This window comes from Melopsittacus undulatus, chromosome 3 (assembly GCF_012275295.1).
Source record: "Melopsittacus undulatus isolate bMelUnd1 chromosome 3, bMelUnd1.mat.Z, whole genome shotgun sequence".
Classification (NCBI taxonomy): Eukaryota; Metazoa; Chordata; class Aves; order Psittaciformes; family Psittaculidae; genus Melopsittacus; species Melopsittacus undulatus.
This window is the reverse complement of record NC_047529.1, coordinates 80518845-80539468: the sequence shown is the minus strand read 5'-3', so window position 1 is coordinate 80539468 and position 20624 is coordinate 80518845. Positions and strand designations below refer to the sequence as shown.

Sequence of the window (20624 nt, the reverse complement as noted above, 5' to 3'; positions counted from 1 at the left end):
GTTTTTAACAAAATCTCAAAATTGTAATTGAAAACCCATTCTGCATCTACTGGCATGCACTTATTCACAGAGTTCACCTAACTTTGAATATGAGACAATATTATTGCGGAGCAGTCTGAAACAAGAGAAGTGTCAAAAGAAATGGTTTATGCACTGATGAGAGCCTCAAGCTGTTTTAACTAAACTCTGTTAGGGCCATAAACCTGGAAAAAAAAAAAAGAAAAGGAAGGTACTGAGGGAAGCCTGAGCAAAAAAAAAAAAAAAAAAAAAAATGAATAATTCAATCAAGACATTTTGTTGCTGTTGTGATTGGAGCAGACTTGTTTCCAAGAAGCCAGGGCAGCTTTCCCTTCTGGAGACAGTAGAGGAGAGGAATTTGTACCATTGACACTCCCATAACAGTGGCAGCACCTGCCCAAACAAGCAGGCCTTGGCTATAAAACCCTAGGCATTTAGAAACTCTTGCAGGCGTTTGTACAGCTTAAATTTTACTTTGCTCAGATTTTCCTTACCACAGTGAATTAATTTAGTTGGAGAGCCTACCAGCAAACTGAGTCACGATGCTTACACAGACATTTGTAAAGATGGGGTGTTTGGTCATTTGTTCACCGGGGTTTGCATGCGTAATTTATATTTGCTGGAGGTAACAGGAAACAAGACACAGCATGCTCCCTTTCCACAGCAAACCTTTTGCTTGTTGCAGGCAAGCAGCTAGCAGTGCACTTGCTCTGTGGCCTTGCCTGCACTGACAAAGCAGCACTGAAGGAGCCTGGCAGCAAATTATTAACTGAAATGATTTGACTTCAATAGATTTTTTTTTCCCAGTCTAAAGCTTTTGACTGCTATTTGGTTTATATTGCAATTGAGAGTTGTTATCGCTCGTAGCAATACTGCAATGTCATTAAGAGGCACCAAAGTCCCTGGTGTCTGATTTACCAGATGTTTGTGAGGTGTATAGATGTTTGTGTACCCTTACTGCTACCTTTCTCTTTGAGAGTTTAGTGCAACTGGTTGTTTTCTTAATGGGTTTGCTGATGGTTCTTTATTCCAGATATTTTATATGTATCCAGGATGAGGTCTGGCTCAACACTTTGTACCTTGAGAATGGCAGTGTACAGTCTGCTTTGCTCTTTTTTTCACTACATGTGTCCCTACTCTTAGTGTTTTCTTTGTTGCTTCCAGTCTCCTGCTTTGTTGCTTCATTGCCCATAATATCTCATTTCTTTGGTTTTGGTCTATTTCCATTCAATGTACATACCTGTTCAGAAGATGATTGGAAAGGCTTAGCTATATGAAGTAGGAGTCATGATGAAGCCCCAAGTGTCTGCAGCAAGACAGTAATAGATGTCTTTTATATTGTTCTTAAATCAGCTGGGCCTAATGTGGAGCATGCTTGCTGGCAGCTCTAGCTGGCCTCCAGGGTGTCATGGTTTAACCCCAGCTGACAACTGAGCACCTCACAGCTGCTAACTCAGTCCCCCTGCCTGCAGTGGGACTGCAGGAGAGAACTGGGGAGAAAAAAAGTGAAACTCCTGGGTTGAGATAAAGACAGTTTGATAGGTAAAGCAAAAGCCATGCACTCAAGCAAAGTAAAACAAGGAATTCATTCACCACTATCTGTCATCAAGCCGGTGTTCAGCCATCCCCAGGACAGCAGGGCAACATCACAAGTAATGGTTATTTGGGAAGACAAACACCATCACTATGCACGTTTCCCCCACTTCCTTTCTTCTTCCCCCAGCTTTATATGCTGAACATGACACCATGTTGTGTGGGATATCCCTTTGGTCAGTTGGGATCAGCTGTCCTGGCTGTGTGTCTTCCCAGCTTCTTGTGCAACCCCAGCCTGCTCACTGTTGGGGTGGTGGGAGGGCAGGAAAGGCCTTGGCTCTGTGTGAGCTCTGCTCAGCAGTAATGAAAACATCCCTGTGTTACCAGCATTGCTTCCAGGACAAATACAAAACATGGCCCCATACTACCTACTATGAAGAAAATTGGCTTTATACCAGCCAAAACCAGCACATAGGGTTGCAAAGGTATTTCTTGCTTTTACAGTTTTAAGTGACCTTCTTCTAATTCTTTAGTTTTATAACGCTGCTGGGCCATGTGAAGGTCTTAACTGCCTCTTCAGTAGTACAGGTGTGGCATTCTCTCCTAATTCACTAGTTTTACCAAGTTTATCAGGGCTGTGATTTATTGGCCAACTCTTGTGCTGCTGGATAAGCATTATGGTTAGTGCTATTAGTAAAGGGGCTGGGTTTTGAATGGGGGTCCCAACAAAAACAGTTATTGATCTCTGAGGACTTTATTTCACTTCATTTATGTTTAGAAGACAAGTTATAAAAATTCAAAGCAATGCATGCCAGCATCGTTAATGCCATAATTTGATAACCTGTGACTGTAATACTCCAGTAGTAAAATACGGTGCTGTGTCATTAGGCTGAATAAGAAGGTGCATGAGGAAGTGCGAAGCTGTACTGGCTTTGCTGGAATGAAGTGTTACTTGTATGCACTACATCATTGAAAAACTGGTGGCTCTCGGAGTGCAAGTCAGCACTATGCTTGTGCTTCATTTGTTTCCAACCGCCAATTCTGTGCACCCTTCTTAAAGTCAAGTGCAACCCATAGTCTGGTGGAGAGAAAGGCTGAAGTTGCAAGTGGAACTCGGGAAGAAGTTCATTGTAGTTGCCACTTAGGGAATAAAATGGTCTAAGCAGCTGAATTGTGAGTATGTAGTCCAACTCCACAGGAAGAAAATGTGCTACAGAATCATTTGTAAGGCTTTACTCTTAATTCTCCAGTGAATTGTTGTGGGATGATGATTGCGGATGATTTGCTTAGAGTGACGGTGCAGCTTTATTTGCAGATTACTGAGGTCTGAGTTTTCTGCAGTTAAGGACAGCCATTTGCTGAGGTTCAAACACTTTGTAAGCAGCATATAAAGTGTTGTCATTATTTTTATTCTGCACAAGTTCTTGGTACTTAGTTTGTTCTTCATTCAGCGATTGGCCTTTTGTTTGGAAAAGATTCTGGCTCAGTCTGTGATGGGATAACCGCATGTTGCATAAAAACAGAATGAGGCAAAGCAGAACTGTGCATCACAGTCCTGAGCTAGCCTGAAAGCAGTGCAATGCTCCCGAGCTGGAGAGAGCGAAAGTCAGCCCCAGGGATTGCACCAGGAGGCTGAGGTGGCCATGGGTGAAGGTTCTGCTCCCCACTGTCCTCTGCTAAGGAAAACCTCCAAGCTTTTTGCTTTGAACAATTGAAAGGATGAGCATTTTACAGCTATTTGACAGATCCTCAGAATTTGGATTTGTTGCCCTTTAAATTGAAGAGTCACTGAAAACAAAACCACATTTCTGCTGTCCGACAGTGTGCCAGGGCAAAACCCACCTTCTATCCCAAGTGCTGGTTATGTGGCAGGAACCCACTTGTGTCTTTTCAGCAGAACAGCTGAGCTTTGCAAGAACTGGCTGGAGCTCTCCAGCTGGGCTGGAGCATGGCCCAACATCGGGAGCTGTTAATGCCATGACTGAAGCCTTTAATTTAACCCCTTAGCAGCATTTGTGCTGAATAGTATTGGAGCTGTCTGATGTCACTGTCACACCATTACCTTTCAAAGCAAAATATGCTGCAGCAGTAATACCAGAGAGCACAGCTTCCATTTGCTGCACCATCAGTGGAGTCGTTACTGTTAACTGCTTCCTATATGGCATAGAAGTTTCTAGTCCAGTTACTTGAATGTAAATAGAAAATTAAGAATATTTCTGTCATTACTTGTGTAGGTACAGACTTTTGTCATGAATTTGTAAAGACAATAATTACGTCTTAATATTGCCAAACAAGAATATTGTGTATCTTCTTTATAAATACACAGAATTGTGCCAAATGGTGTAATGGCCTTCAGTAATAACTTCTCCCTCAAGGAAACAATTTTTCATGTTGTATTTGGGCCTAAAAAATACAGTACAGTGCTTCAGAGTTAATTTGAAATTCCATTTTATGATAATCATCATGTGATGGCCTGCAATGAAATCTTAAGTAAGGATCTAGCCCAAAACATTAATCAAATATAAGCTTCAATTTCAAAGGTAAAGAGAAAATGGCTAATTTTAAATTCTCTTTATCAAAGGCAGTTTTTATAGCAGGGAGGATGTATAAATACAGACTAGCAATTTGTGGGCTAATCCTTTTTTGCATTAATATGGTTACTTTGTTTTCGGTTCTCTTTCAAGAACCGAAAACAATTCAAGAAATTAATTTCTCCCTTGCTTTCTAGGAGACTTTGAAGTCAGCATCCAACTATCCACATCCACCTTTGCCTTTCTTCCGTCACCCCCTCACATTCCTGGAGTGTGTTTATACAAGTTGGGAGCAAGCAGTTCAGGCCTAGCTCTAGGGAATGAATTAATATTATTTATCTTAATTTTCAGGTGTTAAGGTTCACATACCTACATAGTACACAAAACCAGTTTGATTTCAAGTTAAATGTCAGTTCTGCTTTCTAAATTGTTAGAAAATTCAGATTTAAATAAGTGCAACTTTTCCTAGTATGACCAGTTTCTTTCCTGCTTTAAGTGAGCCTTCTTTAAAAGGAACCTGAAAGAAACTGCTTCTTCAGAATGTGTTTATTGTAATAAGGAAAATGTTAGCAAAGAGTCAGTTCCCCATATGCTGGCAGAAGTTTGTCTGATACAAGTTTTGTTCAAAACCTTTTCGCATCTGTATTTCTTCTGTTTCCACTGTCAAAGCAGCTGAAATGGGGGTCAGACCCCACCAGCCTTCCATGTTCATAAGTTTGTATGAAATACTCAGCATACATAATGTTGTTACACCTTTCTGGCTGGGGTCTTCTCATGAAATAATTAATATAGGAGTCACAAAGGGGGACTGGATTAAAAGCATGAAACTGGAAGTGCAAATTTGCAGGAAAGGCCTACTGGGTCTTAAATACTGAGAATGGATGGATTGAAAGCTGGGCTGCAAGGCTTTCTGCTGATGTAGACCTGAGTTTAGGATGTCTGCATTTTTGACTTCACAGCTGTTGATGTTTTTAACCTCTGAAAGAGGAAAAAAGACGTACACTTTTGCTGCCAGTTGGAAAGCAAGAATCCGTTTTACCAAATATTTAAAGCTTTTACATAATTCTTTTTTCATGAAAGGATGGAGCAGGAAGCTCTTTAAATTTCTTAACAGAAAGATGAGAAAACCAGTAACTATGCATGTGGGCACAGCCTCATGATAAGACTGCTTGCCAGGGATGTGGGGTAATGTGGCTTAGTTAAACTCTGTTACATGTTCCATTGCCATTTTTCCTGTTTCTGTACAGAATTTTTTCACTTCCCCTCCCCCCCCCCCCCAAAAAAAAATCAATTTCTTGAGCAGTAATGCTAAAACTTTCATAAATTCTGTGCTGGGTGGGAGAAAGTCTTAAATCTGCCCACAGTGCTATTGAGTTTGGTTTTGCCCACCACAGCTAAAGGAGCCAACAAAAAGAGTTGGATCTATTTAATATATATACTTGGGTTTTGTTTTGAGTCTCTGTAGTGTGAGGTGTGTCAAGTAAAAGAAATAGAACTGTCTAATTTTACTGCCATAGCCAATTTCACATTACAGTGACTGTAATGATGGAAGTTTCTGACACAAAATGCACTGCACGTTGTCAGTTTGACATACATTAGAAAAAAAATAAGTGTGAGGAAAGTTTTAAATTAAAATATGCTGTGTTTCAGGTGGGATAATTTCAATGACTTCTGCTTTGTCTGTCTGCTTTTCAAAGTAAAACAAGTCACTGCTTTCCCAGAATTAAATTAATGCAAAGTTTTCTTTGTTTCTCCCTGGAATTCACTGGGACTTCATTGCTGATACTCTATGCATCTGTGGGAATAGTAAAAAAAAGAAAAACAAGTTTGTGATTTCCTTAATAAGTAGTATTTTCTTCTGATTTACCTACTCCTGAATTTCACCAGGGTTTTTAAGACCTTCATAAATCAAAGTAGTTTGTATTTTCCATTATAAATCTTCTGAATAATTCATTGGTAACTTATTGTTTGGTGCAACATAAGTGAAAACAACAGAGTTTTTAAATGTTTGCTAGCACAATAAATCATGATGTGAAAGGGAGTGAAATTGCAGAAGTTCATTGATATTAGAGTAACAACCCATTTCACAAGAATCCTTGAGTCTTGAGAGTATTGATTGATTGATTCAGTGTGAATGCTTCCATTCATTTGCAGTACAGATCTTTTGAAATTTCATATGCTGGAGGCACAGATATTCATATGTAGGTGCACAAAAACAGTATCAGTACAAATACGACATAGAGTGGACTTGGGTTAGCCTCTTTCCATGGTACTTCTGAAAGGATTTATATCATGGCTTTTAAAGTTTCCTGGAGGCATTGGTCTTACCCTGAGTTCCCTTTCTCCTTCCTTGCCACTTTTCAAAAAGAAAATACATCTTTTGTTGTTCTTGAAAGTATTGAAGACAAATTGAGAAAACGGCAAATAAGCTTAACACAAACATAGTGCAGCTCTGTGTGCATGTAAATTAAAAGCTAGTGAGAGCTGAAAAGTGTTTCATAGAAGGAAGTGGAATCCTGAGGAATGTGTATCCTGAATTTGAAGAGCACATAAAACCAGAACAGGATCATCAATATTCAGGAAGAAGTTTGACATATTCTGCCATGGCTTTCAAGGCAAGGAGCTGCTTGTGTTTATTTTTGTCTTATCAGTGGTGTTTCACCTCAAAACCATTTACATTCCTGGCTCTGCAGTTCCAGGGAAGCAAGGTATGGGATGGTGGTAGGGGGGATATGTTTTTCAGAGAGGTGCTGACTTCCTAAGTAATTAAGGATATGGGTTCAAGTGGTGACTGAGGCCAAGGTGCCCACAAGCTGCCATCACCTTCCTCGCTGGAGCACCAGCAGCTGGGCTGTACTTGGCTGGGCTGTATTTGGCTGACCAGACTGCTCCTACTCCAAAGAACACTGTAACAGACTACTGTTTATTCCTTTATTTTCTTCCTTCCTCATGTCATTTTCCTACAGGCCAAAACCCTCTCCCTAAGGGAAGTGGTGACTCTTCCCTGGGCCCCTTGCTTTGGGCAGTGGCCAGTTAGGCTTTGCATCACACCTCCCTCACCTGTATCACGTCCTGAGCCCTCTCTGCCTTGATATTTAACCATTCTTCAAGTGGTTTGTTTGGGTTTTTTTCATCCCTCTGAAACTTTACAGCTCTTCCTGATGCCACAAACACTCTAGCTATCTTAAAGTCCTCCCTAGAAATGCATCATTTCTCCTCACAAAAGTTCTTTTTGGCCTCACCTGTACAATAAAAGTCAGTGCTGACAGACCTGAAGAGATTTAGGCAGATAGCAGGTCTTGCTCATCCTGTTTATACCAGCAAGAGCTCCAGTATAGATGCAGTTATGCCAGCACAAGAGTGCTTTACTATTTTACCGTTTGGGTAATGGATGTAAAATACGTCGATCAGATACCTGCTGTGTCCCAATCGCATATATACACTTTTATATTAATATGGTTTTAGCTCAGAAGCAACTACTGTCGTTTTTGGCCTGGTTCATCTTGTTTGGAAAATTGATCAGAAGGTATTTGATTTCCCCACTGCAGACCACTGTGTTTCTGTATTGACTTTCCTTTCTCTGAAGCCCATTGCCGTTGTTTTTTTTGTCTTTGTGCCGTAATTTTGCTGGATTCAGCCTCAGATTGTTACAATTGGATTTATGAGTTATCCCTGCCTCGCTTTTCAGTGTTACAGGGCTTTACAAAAGCTGCAGTTTCTTTGTAATTGCTAATGAACTATGTTTTTCAAAATCATTCTGGAATGTTTTTCAGCCCCTGTGGCTTCCAGCCTTAGTGTTGAATGCAGTGTATTTGAGATGGACAAAAAACGCTCCTGTTTTAACTCTTGGCAGAGGGAGAGTGTCAAACGCTTCCCCTGTGACATGTAACATTCAATAGATTTCAGCGTTTTCAATAAGCTGAGAGGCATGACTTTTCCTTGCTATGTATTTTAGAGCAGACATAGAAGTGCTGTAGTGGTGTGTTCTCTCTGAAGCTGCTTTTCATCAGTAGTTAAGCAAAGTGTTTACCTACATCTGCACTGCTGTCTGAGGCACTGAGACACTCACCACTATTTCATGTGTAGAAGTGTTTATTGCTTGAAATGACATTTTTTTTAAAACCATTTTTCCCACATAGCTCATTTTCTTGATCCAGAATTTTGCTGTTGCTGCTGCAGGATGTTATCATTTAGCATATGTCAGCTGTGGCTTGAATGTTCAGGAGTAATGGAGCAGAAAGGCTTCACTCTTCACTGAAATGGCTAAGGGGATGGTTCAGAGGTTGTGGTTTGAGACTCAAAATGGAACTTTTGCTAATCTGTACAACTAGAAACTCACTGAGCTGGTTAATTCCTTCGAACGCTTGCTGAGGTGGCCGCCACAGGTATAGGCTCTTTTTATGTCTTTATCCTGTCCTGTGACCCATACCTAGTGACTTGTAGGCAGTTTCCAGTGCACACTGCATACCTGTGCTGTCTCTGCACAGGGGCTACCCTTCACCTTCTCCAGAAGCACTGCAGAGGCTGAAAATGTGTCTGCTGGAGGTCTCTGGGAAGCGCAATTGCTTTCAAAATAAAGCAAACTCTAAAAGACCTTCAGTGCTCTGGCTATCTTTCAGATGTAGCTTTGTTTAATCATTTCAGAAAGCTACAGTAGAACTGATCTGTGAGCATCTGTGGAATTTCACTGGGCTTGGTCCAGCTTCTGCTTGACTAGAGGAGTGTTGTTGGATCTGTCAGTAAGTGAATGTGGTCAGCTTTTCATGCTGGCTTCCACTCAAGGACTTCATTTCCTTTTTTGTGCTATAAAATCAGCAAAAGCAGATACACAGACAATGCATGGTTGGGCAAAATCTCCCAGTAGGGCACTGACCCTGTGTCAACCTCATATACTAGCAAACACATGGGTGCAAGCTGTCCTGGGCCCTCCTGGCTGCTGTGGCCAGCAATGCAAGCTGAGTGAGTCGGGTGATGACAGGGTAGGTTACTCTCTACTCTAGGTCTTGCAGACATTCTGGGCAGGCTCATCCAACACTGCTTCATAGCAGTCAGTGCTAATTTCCTGTTTAGTATTAAAAGGCTTCATTTCCAGAAAATCGTGTCTAATTTTCTTTTATTAAATCTTAAGAACATTTTATCACCCTTTCTGTAAACAAAGGGCATAGGAAGTACAATTTCACAGAGATAAGAGATTTACATGTAGGCTGAGGAATGCGTGAACCAAAAGACCTCCAGTACTGAGCAATAAATTAATGTCCTTTTTTTTTTACTTTTTAAATTGTGTATGCTACTGTGGTTGCTTTCTCAGCTACGATGGCTTTTTGGTTACAGTACTCACTTGCAGTAAATTCACTAGAGGTAGGACTGGCTGAGAATAAAATAGCTATAAGTAGGTTCCCTGTGATTTCACATGCAGATCAACCAGCAAAGTATACTGACAGCTATAATTTCTTCCTCCATTCAAATTGGAGTTTTCCCATTGGCTTCAGCTGGACTTGTTGTTAGTAGTATGTGCCTTTTAGGCAGCTGGCTTGCAATCTTAAATTAGATACCACCAGTGGGATTTGCTTCATCTAACTTGAAGCAGCTGAAACCCATCGGGTGAGTTGTTCTGTAAGAGTTCCCATCTCCCTACATTGAGTCCAAAGGGAACCTGGATAACCAAGTCCTGGAGTAGATGGTTATATCCTAGATGTTTGAAGGAAGATGATTTAAACTCTATCCTGTTGACAAATTTCTGTGTGAGAAACTGGCCTTCCTGAAATGTGTCTGAATCCTTTCAGTATTCTTAGCTCAGAGAATGTCCTTTTTATGTCAGATTTTCCTTGTGTGTTCTTCCTGAAGGTAAATGGTGGGAAATTGCACTTGATGTTACCTGACAAATTTTGTGATGACCTAGTGAAAATAATACATTCCTCTTTCTGTTTTGTCTTGAATCATTTTGGTCTGGCAGTTTTACCTTATTCTATCTTCTCCAGCGATATGGATGGAATTAGCTGTTTTACTGGAGTATTTTGAAATTTATCCTGAAAGTGTTTCCTTCTGGAGAGTTCTATGTTTCCCATTTGAATGTTAGAAGTAGTCCTAGGTTCTGTTACCCTGTTTCTTATACCCTTTTTGTCCTCTGCAGATTTCTTCTCTTTAACATTTGGATATTTTATTAACCTGACATTTGTTCTGTTTTAGGAGAAACCTGATGCCAGTCCCACATCTTTACAGCTGCGATCCCAGATTGAGGTACACACTTTGATTTTGAAAATCCGGTTTTGTTTGTTTGTTCTTCAATTTGATATTCTGCATGAAGTCGATAAAGGCTGCTCTTGTGTCTGCTCTCACTGCTGTGTGCCTTATCTTGCAGGAGTCACTTGGTCTCAGCAGTACCGCGTCAACACCTGACACTGAAAGAAAGTAAGTGAAGTCCCAATAGGGGAGGGGAAATTTGATACATTTTCTTTCCCCCTCAAGTAAACTCCTTTTAGATTGTATGGTGTTTCGAGATTTCAGATCAGGCAGCTATTAATGAAACCTGTTTTGGAACCTGTTCCTTATCTCATTCTCTTTTTGGCCTTTTGTTGTTTTTGGGGTTTAGATCAAGGGAGTTATCTTTTCTCCCCTCTATGACTGCTTGGGATGTGCATTCACCAAGGTGACTGGCAGTCATTTTTGAGCAACATCCCTGATCTCACATTCTCTGCAAATTAAGCCTGCTTAAAAAATAATTTCTGTGACTAGACCTAAATGGAGCCAAAAAAAGATAGGCGAGGGGAAGGGAGAGTTACAAACTTAAATCACTTTCCTTTTCCTGTGCACTCCTGGGCTTGTAGCTCTGCTTTTGAAGAAGGTGCCAGGGGAATGAAGTATTTAAAAACAAGTTAAAAGGAGCTTTAATTTTAGTAGTCCTTCATAAAAACCTCTCTGTGAGGACTGAGAGGGTTTCTGTTTACTGCCACCTCCTGCTGCAATGTGTGTGCTTGTTTTCTGCGCCTCCTTCCTTTGATCCCAGGATCTCGGATTCCTACTGCTAAGGGCAACGTGCAGCAGTGCATGAAGACAACTGACACTGCATTTCCAATTGTCTGCACTTCATGGGGTAGTGCCAGCTGGACTGGTTCAGAGGGAGTATGTGGAATTCAGTCATGATGTGACATGCTTTTGTAAGGTTTTATAGTCCCACATTTTCATATCTTCTAGTAATTCAACACTGGATAGCAATAGGTAAAAGGCAGTAAGAAATTGCTGCCCTTGGTGTTGCTAGTTAAATAGAAGGAGTGTCCGTCCCAGATGTAGCTGTAGTGGGTGCTACCTCAGTGTGGGCACTCAATTATGACACTCACCTGAGTGCCAGCCATGTTAGGAGTCAATTGTATGGTGACTTAAGGGCTTCCTGTGGGATTGTCTAGAAGCTGGTTCATGCTGAAGATCTTGGAAGGCATTAAATTATCTTTCAGGGGTTCCTTCATTACTCAGAGAGAACAGTGATGGTTTGCTTGAGGTAGATGCTCATTTTCTAAACATCTGAGGACAGATGAAGTGGATTTTACCTTGGGTGCCATCACGGGACCTATGTTACATGCTATTAACATTGAAAGCCTAGAAGGCTTAGAGTTTAAAAGCGGTGCTTCAAATATTGAAACAAGGATAACTCCCTATACAGAATTCTAATGAGATCAGAAGTGCCAAGTAGATGAGGAAAATGATAAGAACTGTATTCTGGGGAGTAAGCCTCTCAGGTTAGCCTATAATCATAATACTTTTCTCTCAGTCTTGAAGCACTTCCCCATGGGTAAATGTCATCATCCCTCCTCAGGTAATAATGCGATAAAGATCTCACAGTAGGACAGCACACAACTGGGAATAAACTCCTCATGCAGGTTCTAGCCAGCTTCCTAAATTGTGTGTCTGTGTAGGTGTTGTACCATAAATAACTGAGTGAGAAGACACTGTCTTACAAAAACATATTCTGAGCAACTCTGCTGTGAGGGAGCCCATTTGCCTCACCAAAAGGATATCAGCCTTGTTATCTTACTTCAGCTGGAAGGGACCTGTGATTTTTGAACCTTTACAGAATTGAAGTGTTCTGTTTGAGGATTTGTCTGTCAGTTGAAGTGTGTACGTGATGAACATGATCGTGTATGTGAAACTGGTGTAGGGCAGGTTGTATAAAGTATTTCTGCAATAGGAAACAAGGAGCAAGGTGTTGAAAATAATTGATGATATCTACTCAATACCATACGGATTATTCAAAACTGAAATTATACAGGCCTGTGCTTATTAGTGGCAGCCTGCATGTCAATGCTGGTTTCATCCCTGTAGCTTGAAGAGCCAACTTGTCAGGGAATGCCCTTTCCAGGAGGGCAGAGTTTATAAAATTGATCTGCACAAAATGACCACATCAGGTATACCCGATACATCTGTACTTGCTGCTAACATGTTGAATTTAATGGTTTTCAGGGCAGGGCAGTGTGTTTGCCCTAGGGGTTTTTTTTGGGTTCAGTGTTTAGTTTATGGCTTTAGTCTGAATATGCAGTGTGGGCATGCTACGAGACAGGAAAGCTTGTCCCTTTGCTGCTTTTGTGGCCCTCTCATGCTGCATGAAAGATCCAGGGTAAACCTTTTACAAAATGTCTTTTGTTATGAGAAGACTCCAGTCTGCCAAACCTGAAACTAAGTGCAGATGTGCATTAGTTTCTGATATTCACAAAGCGATCGGGGGGCAAAAGGAAAGATTTATCCCAAAATAGCCATCCAGGTTTTCAGGAGCTGAAAAATCTGTTGTTGTGAGTACTCTTCCAAAACCTGAGCAAGAGCTTGCCTAAGAAAACTTGTATGTCTGCATATTGAAAATACATTTTCTCATGATAAGTTGGAGTGAGTTGTTTCTGGTCTGATGCTCTGAGTGGGTTGCTTCAGAAAGTAAAAGCAGTCTCAAACTAAAACCCATGTTGGGATAGAGAGGAGAGGGCAAGTGGCAGGCTGGAACATGGTTGCTCTTGGTCTCTTCCTTTCCCAGTGTGGCTGCCTGCACACTCTGCAGCTTAACACAACCAAGGTCTAAAGTTTTAAAATAACACACCTGGATAGTTGTTTCATTTTGCCAGATTTGAGAGATTCCAGACAGAAAGAGCCTTTGAGGAAGTCTGGAAGAAGCTATGTTTGTTTTAACCTGCTTTGATTTTTCCTTTTCTGTGGTGCCCAACTGAAGAGAGAGCCTGACAGCCTCCACTGTATACCACACTGAAAACAGATTAGCCTTGGTGCTCTGTGGTAGGAAAAAATCCTGTTTGTGGGGACAAGCAGTGTATGTTCAGTCTTGCCTTGAGTCTTGCTGACTGACCCTTCTGCCCAGTCTGTTCAAAGCCAATGTGAAATTAGTTGCTGCCCTCAGTTCAACAAGTTGTTCAACAAGTATCTGCCTAGTGAGTGATACACACTAACAGAAGAGCAGCTGTAGTGCCTGGAAGAAGGCAGAAGGGGTTAAACATGCCTGGAGGCAAGAGTTGCTTGTCACTCCAAGTCGTTACCCCAAATGGCATTTGGAGCAATACTACCTTCCCCTATTGCTGACAACACTATTCCTGTTAATTTAGATGAAACTACAAAATACTGCAGATGTGAACCTGCTCTATGCATTATAAATGCACTACCAAAGATGGTTTTCATTCAATTGATTCTGACGAAGAGAGAGAAGTCTTTCCTGTAGCAGAGGCCTCTAAGATCTATGTGAATAACAGCAAGGGTACTGATGTGGCCTGAAAAGCTATCTGTAAACAACAGAAAACAAAGTCATGTTTGTTCAAGCTTTGCCTCACAATAGCTGTGATTTATTTTTTTTTTGGCCATACTGGAGTAGCTTCTGTAAATTGAAACAGTTGGTCAGGCTTTTGAATCACATAATATTTAGCAAATAACACAAAGCATGGAATGAGACGTTTGTAGCTTTCTTCTCTTAATAATAAATTTCATTTACCTCTGCCCTTTTCAAGATTCCTGTCATTTAAACTGCAGTCTTACTGTCAATTGTGCTAGTGTTAACTTTGCAGATTCTTGACATGCCTTCACTGAAGTGGCAACAGCATCTTTAATACTGATAGTATTCATTTTAAATAAAAACCTCCTCAGAACTACAGGTGTTCCTATATAGACACACTGACTTCTAATTTGCTAGAAGAATTATTAATGTAACAAATACACAGTAAATGTGTTCTTAGGAGTTAGTATGGCTTCTTTAGGCCCATATCATGTTGATCCTGGGATGTATTGTATATACAATCCCTATTATTTCCAAGAGATGGCAACACCCCAAGGATGTTTACTCAGGCAGGGGACTGAGAGAGTTTTCTCATAATTGTAAATAGAGCACTTAAAACAATGTAATCCAGCTTTTAGCCTGTTCCCATTTTTGACCATTCAAGCCTACATGACAGACTGATGAGCTTTGCATGTTTGCCAGGAAATCCAGGTTAAACCCAGTCCCCTGAACTTATGCTTCTGCATCCTGGCTCTCATCCTGTTTTTAGAACTGGGGATGTTGCAGAGGGGAAGTTGTGTGTTTTCCCTCATGGGAAATAGATCTCTTTGCTGTCACTATTTGCTCCAGCAGTCTCTGGGCAAGTTTCAAATGTGGTGTATCAGAGAACTGCCTGGAAAGAGGTGGAAGTGGGTGAGACCCAAGAGCACTGCATACAGATAGGATGGGATACAGTCACCCCTGTACACTCATTTTGCTTTGCAGCTGCTAGAGAAAGGAAGGACAAAACAAATCTTATGAGGTAACATGACTATGGCTGTGTCTGGTGTTTCGCAGGCATTCCCACCACCTTCATGTGGAAGTGGGTATTACAAATTGACACCTCCTGTGTGAATTACCTGCTGTTTCTTGCTCTGTTCCGCTCAAGCATGCTCCTGACCAAGTAAACGGTCATATTTCACATTAAGCACCACAATTCAGCCGGCTGTTCTTCTCAGCCTGCGGCACAGCACAGTTTAAGCGTTCTCAACCCTGTGATCCTCAGGACCTAAATCCCAGACTCTGCCAGAGCAGGGAGCTGAGCAGAAACAGACTTGTCAAGTGGAAGCTGCTGAAGAGCACGCACGTGTGGGGTGCTGGCAGCACAGGGCAGCATTGCTCAGGGGCTTTGCATTCCCCTGGCGTGGAGAAGCTGCTGTCCCTCTCTGGCAGCTGTGTCCTCAGCTCCCTGATTCAGCTGCTCCCACAAGTGAATGTCTCTGTGCATGCAGGACATACATCTTAAACTGAGCCCCTCACATGCTGAGTTCGTGCAGTTTAGTGGATCTCTGATGGCTTGTTGGGAATATCAGAGGAGGAGTTGTAGGCTGCTCGGGCATTACAGCTTTCTCTGAGGCTGTTAGCAAGCAATCAGTGAGGCCAGAATCAGCACGTGAGGCTGCTATCTGCACGCTGTTGTCTCTGCGGGAGGGACTGTTGACTGAATCTGTTTTTAAGGATTTTCTGGAATGGATGTGCTGTAGTATAGTCAGTCACTGTCCTGTGGTATAAACTTGAACTCCAAATCACCCTAAGGCTATAAGAGTCCCTGCAGCTCAGTGTTCCCATCTTCCACAGTGATTTTCAGTGGAAGCAGCAGTCTCTTTAAAAATAGGTTTCTTTTTATGAAAGGTTTTATGCAAGCCTCAATTCTGCCCCCTTTGGTACACTGATGTACTGGTGTTTGACATAATTTTAACACTAGATTTGCTAATCCTCTTTCCCTGCAGCATCCAAACTGTAGGTCCAGGTTTGAATGGAGGAGGTTGTTAGATCATCCCTCCAGGTCATGAATGGGGTGCTTAAATTCTATCATGTTTGATTCTGGCAACTTCTCAAGGTGTCCTAATTAACTTTGGCAGGTATTTTGAGCTCATCTACAAAGAAATAGGAGCATGGAGCTGACAGAGGATGTGAGGCAGAGAGGGGGCAGAAACTGAGAATAAGAAAGCAGAAAACAAACAGATCCCCCAAACTGAGGATGCTAAAGTCCACACTTAAATACTGATCAAATAAATTGTTTGAGTAGTTGAAAATGGAAGGGAATATTGGAAAACAAATAAGAGATTGCTCTTGAGATGTCTGCATTTAAGATTTTTTTTTTAGCCCATGCTTGCAGGAATCAAAAAGAATCAGTGAATGTGTACAGCCGTGTTTTCACTTGTTTGAGGCCTGATTTAGTCAAAGCCAAATTATTCATGCTGCTTTTAAACAGCCTTCTCAAGAGAAGTAGGGCAGGAAACTCCCACAATAATCCACACAATGGGAGTGAGAGGACAGCCAAACGCTGCCCGGGACACGTGAGAAGGGAAACCAGTGTGCCTTTGAGCAGCTGGAAGAAGATTCCAAGCCTGGTAATTTTGTATGAGGAAGCATGAAGGGCGCCTTTCACGAGAAAGTCCGACTTGTCGCAGCTAGTCGACACAGCATGTAGTGAGCAATGTATGCAGAGCAGGGGTGCATTGCGTGCAGGATGCTGGGCCCTGCTCTTTGCTGTTGAAGAGTTTTCAGCTGGCAATTATCTGACTCCTGGCTGGGACCAACCAGTCAGTTACTAAATACGTGGTGTAACCCCATCTGCCTGCTGCCAGTTGCTCAACCGAGCCTGTGGGACTGACATGGTGGCTTCCTTTCTGGTGGCAGTAGAAAATACATGTATGCACACATGGCCCACAAGTAGCTCAGTGTTTGTTTCCACTGAGAAAGTTTTGACCTGGTTAAAGAGCCATTGCTATGGAAACCTAATGAGAAGATAATTGAATGAAGCATCTTTACTTTCCATCCCTTTCTCACACTGGTGCCAGCAAGGTCAGAGCCTTGCAGGCCTGCTTTCTCTTCAGGTTCATGCAAATTTGATAAAAATACCAAAGGCCTGTTTTCGTCTCTGTGCCAGCTCCAGTTAGATAAATTATCTTGTATTCAGTCAGGAGCAGTTACAAGTCTGTCAGTTTTTCATACTAATTATGTGACTGGGCCATTTCTAATGCACATAGATAACCAAACGGCTTTGCAGCAGAGCCAGCATGGACTTTTGCATCAGTTTATTCACCACTATGAATGTGCATAATATTTGTAGATTGAAAATCCCATCCCAAGCATTTTCCTCAATGGGCTATAAATAGTGATTGGGAAGGAATAAGAGGGCCACTATCAGTTTGTTGAAGATCATAATAGCTGTGGTTTCATTATCAGGTGGTGCTATGCACCTGTGGATTTTATGGTCCATAAATGAGATGTGGCCATGTGTTAAAGCACATCTGCATTTAAAATACTTAGTGTGGAAACAAAAACCTATCAGAAATCCCATAATTTTCAGTTCCCGTGTTTGTACTGTTTGGAGAATAATGAGCTTTCAAAAATCAACAGGCACATTCATGAAAGCAGCACATGGTGTCATTTGTTTCCTTTCCCAGTTCAGGGGTGTACCAGCACATTCACATCTCAGGGCACATATGACTGTGCCCCTTGTAAACTGAACTTCTCTGTATGTGAGATAAGCCCCAGTGTTTTCTGTCTGAGATCAGAATCAGTCCAGAGTTAACAGGGAAAACTGTAGCCTAATAGTTCAATGCAGCCTAGTTAAAACATGTCTCAATAATCGGATAAAATCACAGTTGGTTTGTGATGCAGATGTGTGCGCTGGTTCTTCTTTGCACTCCATGTTTTAGAGTCCATCTCCAGGATTCAAGGGTCAATATATAAATGGAAGGAATTGCATAAGTATATCACAAGGTCATCCCCACTGTAGCACTTTTATAGAAAGATAGAATCAAAGACTGTTTTGGATGCCTGGCTTTGCCATTGCTCGTACAAACCCACGGGCTGCAAAAGAAAAGACAGACATGCCGTCCAGAGGCAGTCGTCATGTTCAGGTCTTTCTTGTCAAAGACTTCTGGTCTGGTCTCTACTTTTCAGTAACACTCTTAAAAGCATTTAGTTTGTAAAGCTGCCCTCCTTTTCTATACCTACTGTTGGAAGTTTGTCCAAATAGTTAGAAAATATTAAATCCTTTTCCTTCCTTTTTTTTTTTTTTTTTTTACCCAGCTTATGTCTACTTGTTCCTGTGCCTGATTTAGTAATAGGCAGTAATTTTGCAGCTTTCAATTTTGACAGACTGAACAGACACAACTTTTCTACCTCTCTCTTATAAGATAAGCTGTCTGGTTCCCTGACTATTCTAACAGTTTTTCTCTCTATTGCTTCAGGTTTGAATTCGTCTTTCTTGAGCCTGAGTAATGCAGTTGTACAGCTATTCCCATATGTATTCATGCTTTGTACTGCCATTGGAATTTCCCATCCTTGTGCCTTTTAGGATTAACATGTTGGTTTTTATCTCAGTCATCCTTTTTCACTTGGTGTATCCCCAGATACTCTGTCATTTGTAAACTCCAGTGTGTGAAAGACTGACTTTTGTGTGAGTCCTGTTCGTGTACTTTCACATTTTCGTGTTAAATGTACATTCATTTTTGTTAAGCCTGTCTTCTAAGCAGCTGGTTTCCTGGTCCCCACTGTGGCTGTTGCTACTAAATTTTGTGTTACTGATCACTGAATAGTCTGATGTAATTTACTAAACCCCACTGAAACCCATAATCTCTCTAAGGCAGTAATATTTGCTTACTCCCAAAAGTAGCTCCGTTTTTAGACTATCTATTACACTTCACCCCCACCCCCCATCCCCCTTTGTTTATTTCAGCAGTTTGTCTCCAAGAAGCCCAAAGTATTAGCCTAGAGATGGGTTTGAATTTGTGAGATTAATGGATTAAAGTTTTGGCCCATTCTGCAGCACGCTTTCAGAGATTATGGTTTGATAAGAAAGTACTCCTCTCTGGCCATAAATCTTCCTTCTTGTCTGAACATATACGCATACGTTTCTTCTGCTATATGCTGTGACAGAGTACGTTTCATGTGAAAGCTTGCTAATGAAGTTGTACATCAGACTACAACAAAAATGAAGGCCTCCATGGTGGAATAATGGCATTTGGCTCCCTTTCAGACACGCAGTGCTGAAACTTCTGCCAAGTGTCACTGCATCATTAACTTTCAGTGCAAGTTATCAGTCTATGAATGGAAGAACACAAATCACTTTCAGTGCACGTTCACAGAGGAGCTGCAGATTTAACAGAGTAAGGGAGTGTAATTGGCAAATCAAACATACAGCGACTCTGAGGTACTCTGGAATTTTTCACCAGTCATCTAGGAAGTAAATGCTTGATTGATTTCACTGAGGATTTTAAAGCATCGGTGTTGTTTGGTGGAACTAAAAAGCAAGTGCCATATCAGGCTCTATGTGGCAAGTTGTTGGCATTTCCATCTCTTCAGACCAGCTGTTAGCATTTTCAAGGTCATCCCAGGCATGGAAGATTTCCTCTTCAGGGAATGCATGAAACAATAATTGAAATTTGCATACTCTGATGAAACTCAGCATAGTTCTTAAATCAGTTATAAATGAGAAGGTGGTCTGCTTGCTGTGAATCCTTCTCACCCGCTTTAGCTCAGGCATGTCAGAAGTTTGCTACTACTGCTCTTCCCCTTCTTTGGAGGCCAGTATGTGATGAGTTGGTGGCCTCAGGCTAATTCCCAGTGAACAGATGTCCACATCACAAACATTGCCACTACACCTGCTACTTACTTGTATTGTTGTTGGCAACTGTGTGAAAGGAGAAAGGAATTAAAATGGGTTTTAGAGGCTAAAGAACACAAGAGGCTGCTTCTTTGCTTTGAGTCTGATTTCACTACTGAGACTGAATTCTGATCATTAACACATAATTTTCTCAGGATGGTGATTTGATGCATTTAATGGATGCTGAATTCATTAAAAATAAACAAAATAACTGATTGATTGTGGTCTATGCTGAGGTGCAGAACATGTAGTGGATTCATTTTGTTGGCTCCAACAGACCTTGGCTTTCTTTTTACTTGGTTGTCTCCATATACAGGTCCACATAATTTTTATCTGATTTACCTTTATTTAGAAAAATACTCACTGACAGTTTTACTGTTGAGTATCTGGATGAAGTCCTGGCCTTCTTGAAAGTCTTCAGATTTTGGCTTTTCTGGAGTTTCTACTCAGAAAGCATGGGGTTTGTGTTTTTCTCATGCATTTGTCATTTAGGCTTCTTAAAACTAAACATTTGGTAACATACCACTTATATCATTAACTTTTCCCCTTCAAGGGTAAGGAAAACACTAAATATCTCCCTCCGCTTTGTGCACTACAGATCTGAAATTTGGTTGCTTCAATTAGTTTGCAGTTTATATTGGATTAAATTTCTAATCAGTCTGAGATTGAAGGGGGTTACATTTCAGAGCGGCACTGTGCCAAACCCTCCTTGTCTAGATAAATTAGTAAATCAAACTGAAACTTCATACTGTCTCATTTCCCCTTTAATGATGCCTTTGCAAACTGATGAGCATGTTTTTCATGCTTACAAAACGTTGGCCAGTAATTGCTTACATCTTCTGAACTGGACTGAACTAAAATTTTCCTTCCAGCGCTTTACTGAATTGATCCAAAACTCTTCATTGCCCTCTTCTGG

At 41.2% G+C, this 20624-nt stretch overlaps 1 protein-coding gene across 2 annotated transcripts in view; it reads left to right on the top strand.

Moving 5' to 3' along the window:
- Positions 1-20624, top strand: part of SASH1 (SAM and SH3 domain containing 1) — a 121236-nt gene that overhangs the window by 47463 nt on the left and 53149 nt on the right. For both annotated transcript variants that reach the window (XM_034060509.1, XM_034060508.1), the window contains exons 3-4: positions 10269-10319; positions 10441-10490. In XM_034060509.1, coding sequence (XP_033916400.1) covers positions 10269-10319; positions 10441-10490 — 101 coding nt within the window. The remainder of the gene's footprint in view (positions 1-10268; positions 10320-10440; positions 10491-20624) is intronic.